The 17,640-nt window shown below is 29.5% G+C and overlaps 1 protein-coding gene across 5 annotated transcripts in view; it reads left to right on the forward strand.

Moving 5' to 3' along the window:
* Window positions 1–17,640, forward strand: part of LOC118184950 (protein turtle-like) — a 531,428-nt gene that overhangs the window by 488,698 nt on the left and 25,090 nt on the right. For 4 of the 5 annotated variants that reach the window (XM_035354710.2, XM_035354706.2, XM_035354711.2 and 1 more), the window contains 4 exons: window positions 1,443–1,643; window positions 3,773–3,874; window positions 6,579–6,719; window positions 14,306–14,387. In XM_035354710.2, the coding sequence (XP_035210601.1) occupies window positions 1,443–1,643; window positions 3,773–3,874; window positions 6,579–6,719; window positions 14,306–14,387 (526 nt within the window). Of the gene's footprint in view, window positions 1–1,442; window positions 1,644–3,772; window positions 3,875–6,578; window positions 6,720–14,305; window positions 14,392–17,640 lie in introns of those variants that run through there. The other variant, XM_085811625.1, reaches the window with a different exon arrangement.

Genomic DNA, 17,640 nt, shown 5'->3' on the forward strand with positions numbered 1-17,640 from the left:
ATATTACTCGGTTGAAAACGTGGTACTATATCTTTCAAATTAACCTTTTTTTCTCTAGATTGTTCAACTTTCGAAACCGTGGAAGCTAGGCTATTAGTCTGAACCACATTCATCAGTTTTAACCTTTCCAATTCAAAAACTCGCTCCCATTCCCGTTCTGCTCTCTCTTGTTCATGTTCTCGTTCTGCTCTCTCTTGTTCACGTTCCCATTCTGCTCTCTCTTGTTCACGTTCCCATTCTGCTCTCTCTTGTTCACGTTCCCGCTCTGCTCTCTCTTGCTCGGCTTTTTCTTCTGCTTTTCTCTGCTCAGCCGCAGCCCAAATTCTTGCCGCGTATTCTTTCGCAGCTTCTTCTTCATAGTCCTCGGCATTTAGAATAGCCTGCCTAATTTCTCTTACTCTATTTGCCTGAGACACATTTGTTTCAAACTCCTCCGCTAACTCCAATAGCAGAGCTTTAGTAAATTTCCTCATAAACTCACCCATTATGGAAAATTAAAGAAAAATAACCTACCCCGAAAAACAATAACACAAAAACAACAGCAGATCTATCTCTCCAAAATTGAATAATTCCCTAACAATTCTGAACACAAATTGCCTTACCACACTTAATGATAATACCTATGCCCACAAACAAAACGTATATAAAAAAATGCTAATTAAGAGGCAACCTTTTCCTGCTCTATATCCAAAATAAGCCTAGTCTCGAATAACTGGCATAACCTCTCCAAATTTGAACTCACCAATTTTGAAGATGCCTTCGATTGACTCTCCTGGCACTACTTGGATATTCTTCCGGGAAATTTCCCTATTTTGCGGCACTAGATCACGCTTCCTCCGGTGTTCCCTTCTGACACACTGTCACTTGTCACTGAAGAGGCTTCACCACACGAACTGTCCTTGCACGCAAAGTTAGATCGTTCTTGAAGAGAAGAAAGTCTTGACTGTTTACATAAAACTCAAGTTCACAGGTGAAAAAGTCCGTTCCTAAATTTACTCTCAGAAACAATCCCTAAAAGCTGCCGCCAACTTTTAATATTTACTGCTGTGGTGTAGTGGCCGAAACCGCTATGCTAACCCTGGGTTGTGACATCAGGATCAAAACAAAACACAGCATAAAAATTTTATTGAACGCAAAAAAAAATGGCTACATACAATTCTGCAGAGAAAAACCTATCTATTTTAAAAATCAAATTCTATACATTTTACATGCGAGAGCAATTCGTGGCTCTCGAGCCTACGTTTTTAACATTGCCAACGATTTAATTATTTTAATAAAGACTATTTTAATAACTATTGAAAACGTATTTGTAAGTTAAAAAATAACAATTTTCAGCTTATGCTCACGAGACATCCTTGTCCATATAAATCTTCAGTCTCTTCTTCTTTTATGTCACCTTATCACATGATGCATTCTGTCCTAAGCTATCAAACCTTTTTCAGTAACTACAGAAGCTCCAACTCCAGCTGGACCTACACCAGGTATGGTAAGAAATGTGACAGTAACCAAAACAACCCTTGGTGTTCGTATTACATGGAACCCTCCTGCAGATGGTGTACCTGTATCCCACTATATAATTGAATACAAGCACGATATACAGTGGCAGCGATGGGGGCCTATCAAAGATGTAACATTTTATGAAGGTATGTGGGATATATTTTTCATCCTTACTCAACAAAGTAAATTTTTTTAAGTGTGCAATCATTTTAATGATAGTAATGCTGATGATGGTAATAGTCGTTAAAAAAAGATGATGATGGTATTTGATGGTAATAATGTCATTTGTCATTTTTTCTTAATGGTTTCTTAAATGGTAAAAACAAAAGCTTATAAGTCCCAATGATTCATTTTTCAAAACTATAAGAAAAACTCACTTTATCTGAGAATTAAACGATTAGTTATCTAGAAGAAAAGATTTTAATTCTGGATTGAAATAAAGCAATGTGTCAAATGGTAGAATTTTAGCTTGAAAAAATTTAACATATTAATATAAAATTAAAATAAAAATCTGGTTTTGAATAAAATGTATTCATATTAGGCATATTTTTATTTGTTTTTTACATTATAAGGCATAGTTTCATTGACAATTTGATTTCATTTTCTGAACTAGTAAAAAGGTGTGTTATGAATGTTTTCCATTTCTTTATTACTAAACTAGCAGCTTTGCGGCCAGCCTTCGTCTGGCTTTTAAATATATTGGAAAAATGGCTGAAGGGAATACCAAACGTTCAATTTAAAAACTCCGTAGAATTTTCTCTGCAGAACAACTTCATAAAAAAGTTATTACGTATAACAAAATGACAATGAAATAAGCAATATCCCATAATACAAATATTAATTATCCTAATAAATAAATTAGCCAACTTCCCTTTGCAAAATCTTAAGAACTCAAATGGTATAAAGTAGGTTAAGAACTTTGTTTCCTAAAAAAATCACTCAAAACTTTTCAATATCTTAAAGACAATGAAAGGAGCAATAAATAACATAAAAGAATACAAAAAACAAAAAATTCTGAAAAGCAAAGTATAATTAATGATATTTTATCTTATATTTTCAAGAGAAAAAAATTACAATGAAATAAGCTATATCCCTTAACACAAATATTAATTATCCTAATAAAAAATTAACCAACTTAACAAAATTAACCGTTGAACTTCAACAAAATTAACCGTTGAAGAAAAAAATCATGCAAAACTTTTCAATATCTTACAAATAGTGAAATAAACAAAAAATAACATGAAAGAAACTCAAGAAACAAAAAATTCCGCGTAGAATTCTCTGCCGAAACACTTTATAAAAAAAAAATCAATAGAAATGCATTATATATATAAAAAAAATGACAATGAAATATGCCAATCTCTTAAAAACAGTGACATAAGAAATACGATGAAAAATTGTTGCCAAACCCATATTTCTAAAAGAATGAAACTATTCAAAATGATGCAATTTCGTCAAAAATCTATCAACAACAATAAGAAAGGAAAATTGTTGCCAAAATCACATTTCTAAAGATGTGAGATGTGAGAAGTGTACTCAGAAGCTTCATTTCCAAAAAAATTTTTAAAATACAAAATATTATCATTTTTCCAAAATTCTTTTTGCAAAAGCAGTCACAAGGATGAAAGTTTAATGTGTCCAAAAATCAAAGAAAAATAAACTGTACATTTTTTAAAATAAACCTTTTTAGAAAAAATCCCGCTGAAAAGGTGTTAAGATCCTTTTGTTAAATAAATTCATATTTAATTGATTTATTGAAACACGAAATTTATTTTAAGTTCATAAAATAGCTAAGTGCCTACGTTTCATGATGATGTGAAAATGGAATGTATAGAGTTAAATCTCGCTTTCCTATAGCGAATTTTGTCTCAAAATGACGCAATTTTGTAACAAAACATAAAATTTAAAAAATTCTAATTCGAATTTCGAAAAAATCGCTTCAAGGTGCACTGGCTCTTGTCTAGATGCACCTATGTACCAAATTTCTTAGCCGTGGGTCTATTAGCTTACGCTCAGCGCAAACGAAAGACACACACACACAGACAGACTCTTTCTTTTATTATATATAGAGATATATTAACATCTTTTTCTGTTATAACTAATAATTGGAATTCTGAAATCTGTTCTCTTTTATTAAGAAAAATACTTAAATGTTAGATGCAAATATGAATCAAATATCAGATATATTTTAGAATGGTTATGCACATGTTAATTTCATATATGTTAATCTATTTTGTTTTCAATTACTTATTGACTAATTTAGTTAATATTTTAGCTAAACTTCAGCAAGGTGGAAAATATTCGTTTAGAATTTTAGCTTACTCTGATGCTGGTGTGGCATCTGCTCCAAGTCCAGAAGTTAAGTTAGAAATTCATGGTATGATTTTTTTTTTTTTTTTTTTTTTGTGTGTGTGTGTGTGTGTGTGTATTTTGACATTTGATGTAATTTTTCTGTCTGTAGATATGTAACTAAAAATCAATAAAAGCAAATACGTTTAATTTAAATTGCAATTTAGTTTGCTTGTTGAATAAATATATTAGTCTTAGTAGATTTAGTCAAATGAAATTTTAATTATAGTGTCTTAATAAAAGAGTGCTTTTAGCAATAGAGAAAAGACCAAATATGATTGCACTTTTTATTTGAATGTAAAGTAGTCCAAATTAACTTTTTTAACAGTTTAATTTGCAACTTCAAAATTTTGGCAATTCCAGATTTCAGAATTTTTTTTCTAGGTCATCAGTTTAAATCTATTAAGATGAGACGTGTAAATTATGAAATTAAGAATATAAAACAGTTGTTCATGCAATAATGAAGCCTTTATGACCACGAATCAAAATTTACAAAAATCTCTCAATATTTCTTTATTTGTTTTATTAAACACTTCTTTCAATTCAAGTTGTTTAAGCTGCTTTTTTTTCCCCTAATTTCTCTTTAATTTCATAGATAGACAATTTCTTATTCACTTACAAGTTTCATTGTTCAAGTCCTCTAACTCTGTATCCAAGATTCCTGCTGAACTTCATTTAAATTTTTTTCATTCTCAGCAACCTCTCTGCAACTTTCTTCACTATCGGTAGTGATATTTTCTGTATTTAGTATTTCTGTAGTATGGTTATACTACAAACTTTGCTGTTCATTAGCTGATTGATAATTGGGACATTGTCACCACAATGGAAAACTTCTGTAATGCCATCTTCATTTATTATCAGTTCTCCACATCTTTTCACAAAAAATTTGAAAAATTTTGCTTTTTGTTTGCAATGTCTGGAAACCTTCAAATTTACTGCATAAAGCTGATATAGCGTCTGCTATACACCATTGGTGATGCATCACAGAGATTGGCAACTAAAGAGGTGTAGTTCCACTAAATTTTGTCTTGCTTTTGTTGCATATAAAGGAAGTTAGCATGAATTAGATTAGTTTAGTAATTTATTATACTTATAATAGGAACTAGGTTTGTACATTTTTTTTCCTCTTCGTTTTCAATAATAAATAGACCTTTTTTTTTCTGCAGTTATTTAGGTAAATCTATGCTTCATCAAGGGTCACAACAGAGGCGTAGCTAGTTTTTTCGGAGCCTGGGGACAACTGAAGGTTTTGCGCCACCTTTCTCTGTGCCAAGAACAGAAAGCATTTCAATCTAAAATTTCATAACATCAATTTGGCATTCTCTGAATGCTGCGCTTGGGAACAGATGTCCCCCCTTGCCCCACCCTAGCTACGCCACTGGGTCACAATGTATCTATATCCATTTATCTCCTGCTAAATAGTTTTTATACAGGGTTCTGTAAATTGTTCTGGATTGAGCCATGTGGATCAACAAAAGCTGATGAACATTATGTTATTTAGCTTTTTTAAGATGTAAATCTTGGTTTGTCATTTTATTTATTGTTGCTATAGATATATCTTAAGACTTGATTGACTCCAGTTGCTTTCTACCTAGATGGATTTTCTTTTGTTACCAATAATTTAACTTTAGAAACATTAGAAACAATATGTACTTTTTTCAGGTATTTGGTTGGTATCCTCATTCCTTATAGAACCAAGAATTGGCAGTTTTTCCTTTTCTAATTAATAATGTTGTTTATAGTTCATACAGAAATTTTAATACTATGCATTTTATAAGTTTTTGAATTATGGAATAGGAATACTTCTCTTTGGAAAGTGAAAAAAACACATCCTTCAATCCACAGCTTCCTTACATGTAACATTTTGAAAAGAAGAATACATTTAAAAGTAGCGGACAGTACTTCTAATTAAAAAAAAAACTATTGCGAGAAATTTTTATTTAAAAAAATTGCTTTCTTTTTAGTTCATCAAATTTTTTCTAAAAATATATGAACACCCTCTGTATGTCTCCCCACATCTCTCACACGTGTATGCAAAAAAGGGCAAGAATACACACAAGCAATGAAGACGTAGTTCATTATAATCAAAAGGTTTGTTATAATTTAACTAAAGAAAAGATGGTCATAATCTTATTTTGAGTTTTGCTTTATGTGAGAAATTCACCACTAAAACTTAATTGGGTTAAAATCATCAATGTTTGGAAATTAATGTAAAATTTTTAAGGTAATTAATTATTCTACCCATTTATCTTTGTAAGTACATTAGTTTTAAACAGGCTAATAAGCAAAGAAGAATAAGTTAAAAATTGTTTGTTTTAAGTCTTTTTTATAATGGTAAATAATATTGATTTATATTAGCATATGTATAGAAAAACAGTTTTCAAATAATATTCTATTAAGTAAATATCTTTCACATTGCATCAATCAATAAAAGTGGTATATTAATCATCAGTAAAATGTAACTTTCTTACCATAATAAAAACTAAAACCTGAACAATTTGGGGATTTTTAAAAATGTACTTTTGGAATATTAAAATAGCAGTGTTTTGTAAAATTATTGAAATCTTTAAAAAAACAGTCAGTTTAGAGGAGTTGTTGCAGTGGTTGAATTGATGTATAGGAAAGGGGAACTGGGAAGGTTCTTTCATTTTAGGAAATATTTGTTTCTATTATAAATATTTATGATTTTTTTTTTTTTTTTTTTTTTTTTTTTTTTTTTTTTTTTTCATTAGGTGATCTTCAGGATCGTAATAGAAGCAAAGCTATCACTGCTGGTGTTGTTGGTGGGATACTATTTTTCATAGCTGCCATTGTTTTATCTGTTTGTGCTGTCAAAATATGCAATAAGAGGAAAAGGAGAAAAGCTGAGAAAGGTAATTTAAGTCTTTTTTCATCAGCTTTTTCATTAAATTGCGTAGTAATCATTTAAGAAATATTAAGTTTTCAGTATTTTCTCACTTCCCTATACTTAAAAATTCAAAAGATTTCCCTGGTCAGAAATTTCAAAAAGATATTCCTGTCACATATAATGCAAAATAAAATAAGAACAGTGTGGGATGCTAAATGCAAAGTAATGAGGTAAAAAAACAGTAATAAATACTTAATATGTATTGCTAAAAAAATATCTCTTTTGTAGGCTTTAGGTTCATCAGTATAAATACAAGTTTTAATGTAAACAATTCTTATCCTCCAGTTAAATTACTTTAAATGTTTTAAAGAAAATATTAATTCTGAAATAGGGATGCTAATCATTCCTGGAACTAAGACTTTGAAAATGGAAAACATGTGATATCCTGTGGATAAAATTATAAAACAAAACTTCTGATAAATTTTTCACAGGCTGAAAATGACATTTTAATGTGTTGAAATTAACACAGATGCAAAAATATCCTATTACAAGTTATATTAACTAATGCTATATAACAATGTTCTTAAAACTTCTTGACACTGCAAATAATTTAATGAGTAATTAGGGGAAAATCAGTTATTTATATGGATAATATGAGCATCAGTGAATAAAATTATAAAACAAAACTTATGATAAATTTTTCATAGGCTGAAAATGACAAGATAGCAATGAAGATATGAGATATGTGGCACATTTTACAAAGAATATACAAACATGCTTCAAGCAGTGTTGTTATCAGTCCATCAGGTATTACTTGATGATGTTCTATATTTAAAGTCTCTGAACATGTTTGATAATTTCTGCTAAATAGGATGGTCAGTGGGGAAAAAAAAATCTTGATTGAGGTTGCATAAGGACACCTGGGCAGTTTACAACCATTGATTATCATATTGAAATGTGAATTTTGTAAAATTCCAAAATATGATAGCAATAGAAATTGTAATGCTGTTTGAGCTTATTTGCTTACATCATCCATTCATTAGAGATACATCTTGTATAATACTTCATATGTATACTTCAAAATATATATGTTGTATTGCATATATCACTAGCCTATATTCATATGCAGACACATTCATAACCAGCACCTATACAAGAAACAGAGAACAAAACAGTGTAAAACATGAGTTATTATCGAAGGTACATATATTCAGTATTAGAAATGGCAGCAAATATGGAAGCATACAGTAATAGCTTTACCTTATTAGATATTTGCTGCATTGCTGGAGTTCTGTCTCATATAATTAGTAATTAAATATGAAGAATCTTCCCTTGAAAGTATCAAAAGTCATAACATTTTTAATTCACCAGCACCTTTAGTTTTGATAGATAATGTTGATCAAATCACTTTTTTAAAACTCTTACGCATTTCTGTGTTATACATGAAAAAAGCTATATGCTACTCTTTTTACACAGTAATTCCATGAGTAAATCAGTAATGCAAGTATTATAATCCAGTTTATTTATATTACCAGTTAATTGTTTTAAATTCACAAGCACAAAACAGTGCTATACACGTCATCATAGATTCACACCCAGTTTCATATTCAGGAGTAAACTAAGTAATAATATAAAGGTTATATTTCTTGCAGATGCTGTATTAGGCCTTGTTCAAATTCTTTTGAGAGTTCTAGTTAAACATGCACAAGTGTTGCATGACTCCATTAACAAAGTAGTTATGGAAAATACTGCTGTGGCTTTGATATTATGTATTCTTGCAATTTAAATTGATGATGGCTATGCATCAATATGTCTCAACATTAGTATCAAATAACCAGCAGTCTTTCTTTAAACCAAGTATTCATAAAAATCCACCATTCCCATTCCTGGATATGTCACCATTATTTTCTTATCCAAATGCACCTTTTTTCTGTTCAAAGGTCTCTTCAAAAATTGCTATTTCAGTATTTTTCCATTGAAGCCATACTACTTAGTTTCTGTTTTAGCATATTTCCTTAGCACCAGGTGTCATGAGTTTTGTTTGGCGTTCTTCCCTGGTGGTAATTGTCTTTATAATCATTATTCATGTGACCATGTTATTCTTCTAATCATTATTATCTTTTATTATTGCAATGGATTCTATGATTGGGATTTGTCAAGAGATGAAGATCTGGCAATCCTTTTTTCTCTGAGGAAAGAATAGGAACATTCTTGTTGATGTTAAGGGTTAGTGTGTGTTGAATTTTGTGAAACAAAGCTTGTTTCAAATGAATCACAACACCATTGATTATATTTATCAAATAAGAAAGATATATGCCGATTCCTTAAAAACAAATGTAAGCTTATTCACAAAACAAAATAGGCTGTGTTATTCCCCCACAATGGGTTTTTGGAAGATTTTTGTCATGAAATTACAATGTTCTTTGTTTCTGTTCTCCATCATTCTGTTTTATTTGTTAAAACAAAGTGTTAAACCAAATGCATGGATGAAATGAGTAAACCAAAATGTTGCAATAGGGAGCCAAAAATGTGTGATACAGCTTTAACCACTTGCGCTATGACTAAACTTCACAGTTGCAGTGACATGTGCTACAATATAACAAGTGGTAAAGTGTCTCATTTACGCCGCTCTGCGTGTGCAAGTGCAATTCAGAGCTGTAACTCGGGAAATAAACAATGTCGTTGTTAGGCGATGTGTGCACCATGTTATTTTCATTTTTGCGATAAATGCCTATCAACATGGTGTTCACGTCACTCGCGGTTTGAGACAAAAGCATCTCAACATGCATAGCACGTCTTTTTAGCACAAGTGGTTAACAAAAAAAGTACCATTATTTCCCTATCATCATGTTAAGGGTTAATAATGCCAGTGGTGCCATATGATGAATATTAAGTGAGTCATTAAGATTTTCTCTACAGAGTAGATAAAGATTCATCAAATGTTTTAAAATTTTAGCTATTTGTGCTGATTATATAAAACTAGAATAATTTCAGTGTGATGTAGTGTAATCATAAGAATATAGATTTCATTTCAAGGCTTTGATAATATTACAGACAGGCTTATAGAAATGGATAAGTTGGAAATTGATGGAAATATGTGGTAATGCAGTGTTCTGTAACTAAGAAATTTTAAAATATCAAGTTTCTCCAGATTACCAGTTGCTAAATAGCAAACCACAGTTTCATCAGGGTTCAGTTATTATCAGAATACACAGAATAGCTTGCTGGGAGTTTTTAAATTACATATGCACTTGTCCAAAACTAAGGATAAATAACATTTTTACATGTACAGAGAAAACTACATGGGAATTAAAATAAATATGACAAGCTATTTATTTCCAAATATACAAGAAAACAATTTACAATTTGTTTGAAATAACCGATCAAAGCAATGGCTGCAGGCATCTTGCAGAAAAGTTGCATAAGAATTGGGCATATGTGAAGAAAAGGAAAAGAATCTCATTATCCAGATAATTTGACATCTCAGTAGGGAATATATCTACCTCAAGCTGAGATGCTGCAGTCAGAACGGCAATGCTTTTTCATTATCAGTTGATTTCAGGGTTCCTGGGGTAGGGTTTCTCTTGTAGAGTATAAATTAGGCTTTCCATGCTTCCTGCAAAGGACTGTGAACTGTAGCTCATCTCAATGTCCCATGTGTTCCCATGTGTGTTGACGTCTTGGAAGTATACAGATTAACTGATTCATTGGATATCCTCACTGTCATTCTTATTTGATCACTTGCTCTAATTTGATCAAACATGGTATCATCCATAAAAAAATTCTTCATTGATGGTAGTACAAAATGAGCAACATGGTATTCAATAACGTCATTTCTGTAGATATAATTCCTGGTGCCATTGACCATCACAGTACATTCATTAGTCATGATGCCATCCCACTTCATCATCCCAAGATTGCAGTAATATTTTCCTTGTATGATCTCCTGCTGGTGCACCTAAGCCCTTTCTTAGCAGATGAAATAACATCTGGAATCTGGTTACAGATTGAATTAATCTGAGACAAGATGTTCCATTATCTTGTTTCAGTAGAGGTGACTCTGACACCATTGAAAATACTTGGTATGATTCTGCTTTAATAGCACCATATTGATAAATCAATCTTTAGTTATACAGTAATAATATAATTCAAACATAAAGTCACAGTTTATCAGATTCTCATTCTTGTGCTGCAATAGATATGATATGAAAGTTAGCTAACTATTTAGCTATTCCCTGCAGTGCAGCTGAAACACAGTTCTTTGAAGTACTGGCTAAAGTTACTACATAAAACTTGGCACAGCAGCATAGTTGTAAGGCTTTCCTTCATCTCTGTAATCCTTTCACTTGTAAAATCATTGTGACGATGTCTTTGAGGCGTCAATTAAAATTCCATGTTTGTAGATGTATTTCTTTCATATTTAAAATTTATGAAAATGTGACTCATCAGTAATTACTTTCTTTTCGTTTGCTTTTAAATTACTATGTTATACATAAACTCAAGAATAAGAAATCTGCATATTCACTCATTACTTACTTGATAAAATATCTGCTAAAAAGCAGCAAGAATAAATTGGCAGCACTATAATTTCAAAATTTAAGGAGAACATTCTTCTTCAGTTGTGTGAATGCAAGTAATAAAAGAAAAATGTGCTCCTGCATGATAATGAGAGAGATTTAAGAATTCGTAACAAAATGATAGAAAATAAAGTGCTTCAGCTTTTGACCAAAAATTGAACAAAAAGCAACTAAATAACAAATTCATTAAAAAATGAATGAAGGAGAGGGAATAGGTTAATAAATTATAAAGAGAAATCCTGATCCTGACAGTAAATCATTCTTTACTGTCAGTTTTCACGAGTTTATTTCTTAGTTGCTTTTCATTCACTTTTCAATCGATAGATGGCCCTAGATGCTTCATTTTGTATTGCTTATCTAAGAACTTTTTTTTTTTCCTGAATTTCTGTGTTTTTATGTAGGCACATGTTTCTTTTCTTTATTTTTATTCTTGTAGCTAAGTAAGAAGGATCTGTTTAGCATTAATAGTATAACCTCAAATTTACTCAGAGTATACCAATTCCTGTCACTTTATCATTAAGCTTCATATCCACTGAAATAGACACTTTACCATAGGCTGCTGACTTAATTACACTATTGCAAAGTAGATTAATGTAGACAAAAAATATTAGGTATTGCTTGCATATTGTTGGTTGTACTCCTATACAACTTATTTGTTAGATAGAATTCACTGAAAATAATTAATTTTGCATAAATGAATCCAGTTTAATTATTAATCATAAATGTTGGAAAAATAACAATTCTATAAAGCCTTTATTTGTTATATAATAAACTTCTAAATAATTTTTAATACATGTTCGATCATTATAGAGAATTGCCGCACAGGTGGTATAGTGGTTAGGGAAGCCTGACTGCGATACCAAAGGGCCCGGGTTCGAATCCCGGAGAAGGCATGGGGGTAAAAACTGTCTGTCCATTCATAGGAGGCAATAGTGGCCCACCTATTAGGTGCCTCCGTAATAAAGAGACCACCACATCTGACCTTAGGAGTGGTCAATGCTGGCGTAGGCAAGTGCCCGCCATTTGGGGGAGGGGAATATATAGTAGAGAAGTTTTATTATTACTTATATTTTACATAAATGAGTCCAGCTTAATAGTTAACAATGAATAAATAAAAAATAATAATTATTAACATCTTTAGTTGCTATATCATAAACCTCTTTTAAATAATTTTAATACATTTCTTGTTTATAATGGTAATATATTATTATATATAAAATACAGTCAAAAGTCGTTAATCCAGACTGGTTGGGACTTCGGCGATTCCGGATTATAGATCATCAGTTTAAATCTGGTAAGATGGCATGCAGAAATTATAAAATTAAAAATATGAAACCGTAATTTATGAAATAAAGAGGAATTATGATCTAAAGGGTATCAAAATTTACGAAAAAAAGCTTAATATTTATTTGTTTACTTTATTAAACATTTCTTTCAATGTAAGTTGTTTAAGTTGCTTCATTTTTTATGTGATAATACATTCTCTTTAATTCTATAAACAGACATAATTTCTTGTTCAGTTACAAAGTTCTGCTGTTCAAGTCCTATAATTGCTGTGTCTACCGACTAATTTCTCAATCGAAATTGTTTCGTTTTCAATAACCTCTGTCACTTTCTTCGCTATCGGAAGCGAATTATAATGACGAGGAATTTGATTTAAATCATATCAAAGATGGAGTATATCGAGATTACTACATTTAGTAAGGAATTATAAGCCAAATAAAATAAAAACATCTGCCCTGAAGATAAGGATAGTGCTGACAGATCAACTTCCAATTCATTGCATGCCAGGGCATTAAAGATAAACAAAGTTTAGATAGACAAACGTTAAAGTTTAGATAAACAAAGAATATGCCTTTATCCATTTTTTGCAGCAATTCCACTTTTTGTTTAATGAACTTCAAAACATACTTTCACTTTGTAGATCCTTTACATATTAATAAATATATATCAGAAATTCTATTTGACATAATAGAAAGTTCAAGCTTACTTTTATAAATTGCTCTAACAGTCTGCAAAAAATAATAAGCCAGATCCAATTCGAAGATTAAGGAACAACGCAATCTGCAACATTAACTGAAATAGATAATTAGATAATTTTAGCTTAGCTTATACCGTCTGTTATACATTAAACGTGCACTCCTAAACATATTTTGCACACGCGCACAAGCATATTCGCAGCCGTAAAGGTCTTACGCGCATGCATCAAAGCGACGCATGCGCAGAAAGTTTGTAGCTTTAAGGTCCATATTATAGATCATTCCGGATTATGGGTGTCCGAATTAACGACTTTTGACTGTACTTTTAACTATTGCATAAAACTAGTTAGTTGATAAAATATATTTCAAGTTTTTATTTAACCTTAATAACTTTTAACCTTTTTTTCACTAATTATGATTTGAAAGAACTGGGTATAAATGTGACTTCATGCCAGTTTAATAGTTTAACTGATATTCATTGTTTATTAATTTGCTGACCATGAGCTAAGTTAACAAAGGCTTGATTTTTTTTAAGTAGGGTGAATAGATGTAATTTATATAAATTTCCAATATAAATTATTGTATTTATTTTTGTTGGGTTCTGTACAGCATAAAAACAATGGAGAAATTAATCTAAAAAATGCTTTTTATGGATGCTCAAAATATTTTAATACTATTTTTAAATGATTAAATTATAGTTCTATTAGAATATATAAAATAATATTCTATTAGAATATATAGAATAGATATTCTAGAAAGTAAATGAACGAAAAAGGATGAATAAAAGCAAATTCTTATTAAAGATTTGTTTTTATTCTTTTTATGATTTATATACAAAACAAATCCTGAAATGTTAGGATTTCAGCCATTATTAGAAGCAAACTGGTTTTTTGCAAGACTTTCAATTGTGACATGTCAGTAGATTAACACAATAATTTAAACTGCTCACTTAATTTTTTATATTCTTTGCTATTGATTTTCATTATTTAATGTTTTTAAATGTTAAGTGTACTGCTATAATGGCCTTCCTTTCTTTTATCCTGATCTCCTAACAGCATACATGATGGTGACATGTCCAATAGCCGATGCAAGGAATGGAGGCCATTCTCATGGTGGTAGTCCTGTTCCACTTAAAAAGTGAGATTATTTTGATATTTTGTTTCATGTAAAAATAGTTATTATTGTATTTACTATTGTTATGTATTTCTTGTAGAAGAGATATTGAACAAAATTTTCTAAATTTGTTTTCATTTTTTATTGACATGTTTATTTCATTATTTTAATGACCAACCACCATATTATATTTCTTAATTGTGAAGCTGCTAACTGATCATATTTTCAATTATAGGCAATTTCAAAATTCATTCATGGATCAAATAAAGTGAAAATAAGTTTTTAATTTCATTCAGATTTTTTTTACTGAAATCTTAGTATTTTTTTCTGTTGGTTCACAGTAGTAATTTTTTGCTTTCCAAATAACATCAAAGTCACTTAGATAAAAAAAATGAATAAAATGATTTTTTTCCCCTTGGGCTTTTTGATAAAGCTGCATCATGGACTAGGTATTAATTTATGAATTTTGTATCTCATTATGGTTTGCAGGCAAAAGTCATCCAAACTTTTGATTTATCGGTTTTCTATCATCCTCTTTTCTACAGCAGTGTACATGCATCAATTTACTTCTATTATATTTCCATTTATTTTTTTTTTTTTTTAGATATACTGTTTCTCATATTTGATGAGTATAAGCAAATTTTTAACATTTAAGTGTTTTGCTTGCCTAAATTTGTTACAAAAGTTTTATTATTTTGCATAAATTATTCCCTGGAAAATTTAGTTTATGAAAATTTTCATATTTAAAACTATTAATGCTTAGTACTGTTGCTTTTGAGAGTACTTATGAATTATTCAGAAATGCAAATTCACCAAATTAAATTTTGGGAAATCAGACCTATCAGCACAAACAGTCATTGCAAACACAATGATAGCATATCACTGAAATCAGTTTTATTCAAAAAGATGGATATTAGCATGGAAATATAAATTAAGTATAGGCTGTCCATTTGCTCTAGCATATTCTTCCACAAACAAGATTAAAAATCTTCAATAACTATCATTATTGTTTTGAATGTGCTTTAGTGCCATAAGGTTTTATATAAAATATGTTATTGCCATTCCACCATCTGGCATATGGTAGTCTTAAGTAAATGAAATTTTGTTAAGTCATTTGATTTTGAAATTTTGTTAAGTCATTTGATTTTATTTTGATATGAAAGCACCAATTGCTTTTTTAATAATTAAATGAAATTATCTCTTAATAGTAACTATCATTTAATATAAAACATTTATTGTAAAAGATGTAAAATTTTGAAGAAGTATTTTTGAGTCCCTTAAAATTGTGACCAGTAGTCATGTTACAGAAATGCTATCAAAATTTAATGCAGTAATACTAATATAACAATTTGTAGAAATTTGGAACTTTTGTAAAGTTTTATAGAAATTTGAATTTTTTCCCTGAAATTCAAGGAACAAGGAAGGTGACATTTCCTGTTAAAATACAAAGATACATTTTAAAAATAAAATCTAGATATATAATGTGTAAATTTAATGTAGCTTTAGCTTAATTCATAGTTCATGGTTGTCTAAGTTGAAGTCCACAAAATTTAATATTAGTTCTATATCAGAGAAAATCACTAGACACTTTAACTGTAAAACTATAACTGGGAAATGTAAATACTTCTAAATAGAAGTAAATTGAAACTGTGTATTCAATTATCAAAAAATCATTTGAAATAAAAAATAAATCATGACTCTGTTATTTTCTTTTTATGGTTTGCATTCTCTAACTTTTCATTAAATGAACATAACCTTTTTATAATTTGAACCTAATTTCTAAATTATTGTACACTTAAATATAAATTTTTAGCTGAAACAAAGGTTAATGTATTACTTGTAACTGAATGAGCACCTAAAATTAACATTCTAATAGGAAAAAATTTCATTAATAATATGGTAAGTACATAAAACGGGATCCATGTGTTATTTAATTCTTATATAATAGTAGAAATATTAATAATGTCATAAAATTCATGAATTTATCAAGTGTTGATTTTAGGTAATTAATTTCCTCTTTTGATAGATATTAATTTCTCTTCTGTTCATTATTTATCTAAACTGTATACTTTTCGTTTTACAGATCATACTATTCTATTCATAATATTCTGATCATATTCTATATTATTCTGTATTCTATAATGCATATTAAGATACTTTTTCAAGTTTTAAATATGATTCTGGGTCTTTATTTTGGTACACCAAGATTAAATGTCTGTGAAATGAAACATGAAAACCACAATTTGATATTGTGTCAAGGCATTTCATTAAATATTTAAGACTATTGATTTAATAATCTTTTTTAAGTGTAAATACTACTTTTAATTGATATGCAGGGAGGAAATTATAATGACTAGGTTAACATTTCAGTGCCTTCTAAATTTGTTGTGGTAGTTCAAATATTTTTAAATAAACAATTTCTTAATCCTTTGGCTATGTAGCATTGATGCTTCTAAATTGATATGATACTTATAGACAAAATAATCTTTACTATTTATATAGCACCTTAATAAACTGTTTGTATGATTTGCACTACCAGACCTTTTTAAAATTCAATATAAATTCATAATCCTCTCACCTAGTTTTTATAATACCACCTGATTTTTAATAATAAATTTTTAAATTTCTCTTACTGAAATTTTAACTTAAAAAATTTTTTCCTTCCAACCAACTGGATCCCATGTCATCAAAGGAGAAAAAAAGGTGATCCGTTTTCATTTTTTTTCTCTGTAAATCTTGGTGTAGACTTTACTGTCGTGTCTCTTATGGTTCATTTGAAATTAATAATCACTGTTTAAGTTTATTCAGTTTTTATTTTTGGACATGCTTCACTTATAAAGACAAATATGTTTTTTGCTCGATTTCTCTTCAATTATTGTGCAACTTTGAATTAACATTTTACAAATGATTAAATATTTTGCAATGTAAAAATTTTTCTTTTCTAATCTACAGGTAAGTTCTGTTACAAGTAAATTTCTGTCTTGCTGTTAAAATACTTTTAGTTATGATTTGACTTACCAGTAATAATTAAAAACTTTATTTTGTGTCAGTTTTATAAACGAGAAAAGGGCTAAAAAATTAGTGTAGTAAATAATGGTTGAAATATAAATTAGGTTTTTGGGGAATCATATGTTTCTAATTTAAACAAAATAAATATGTATTTATGCATTAGATTTTACTTTTATACATACTGATAAAAATAAGATATTAATATGTCTGTTAAAAACATCATTTAATTCAAATTGCGTCAAATTTATATTTTGATCATTTTAAACAA

The sequence above is a fragment of the Stegodyphus dumicola genome, chromosome 2 (assembly GCF_044657685.1).
Source record: "Stegodyphus dumicola isolate Sdum_Otavi_A_Nest chromosome 2, ASM4465768v1".
NCBI lineage: Eukaryota > Metazoa > Arthropoda > Arachnida > Araneae > Eresidae > Stegodyphus > Stegodyphus dumicola.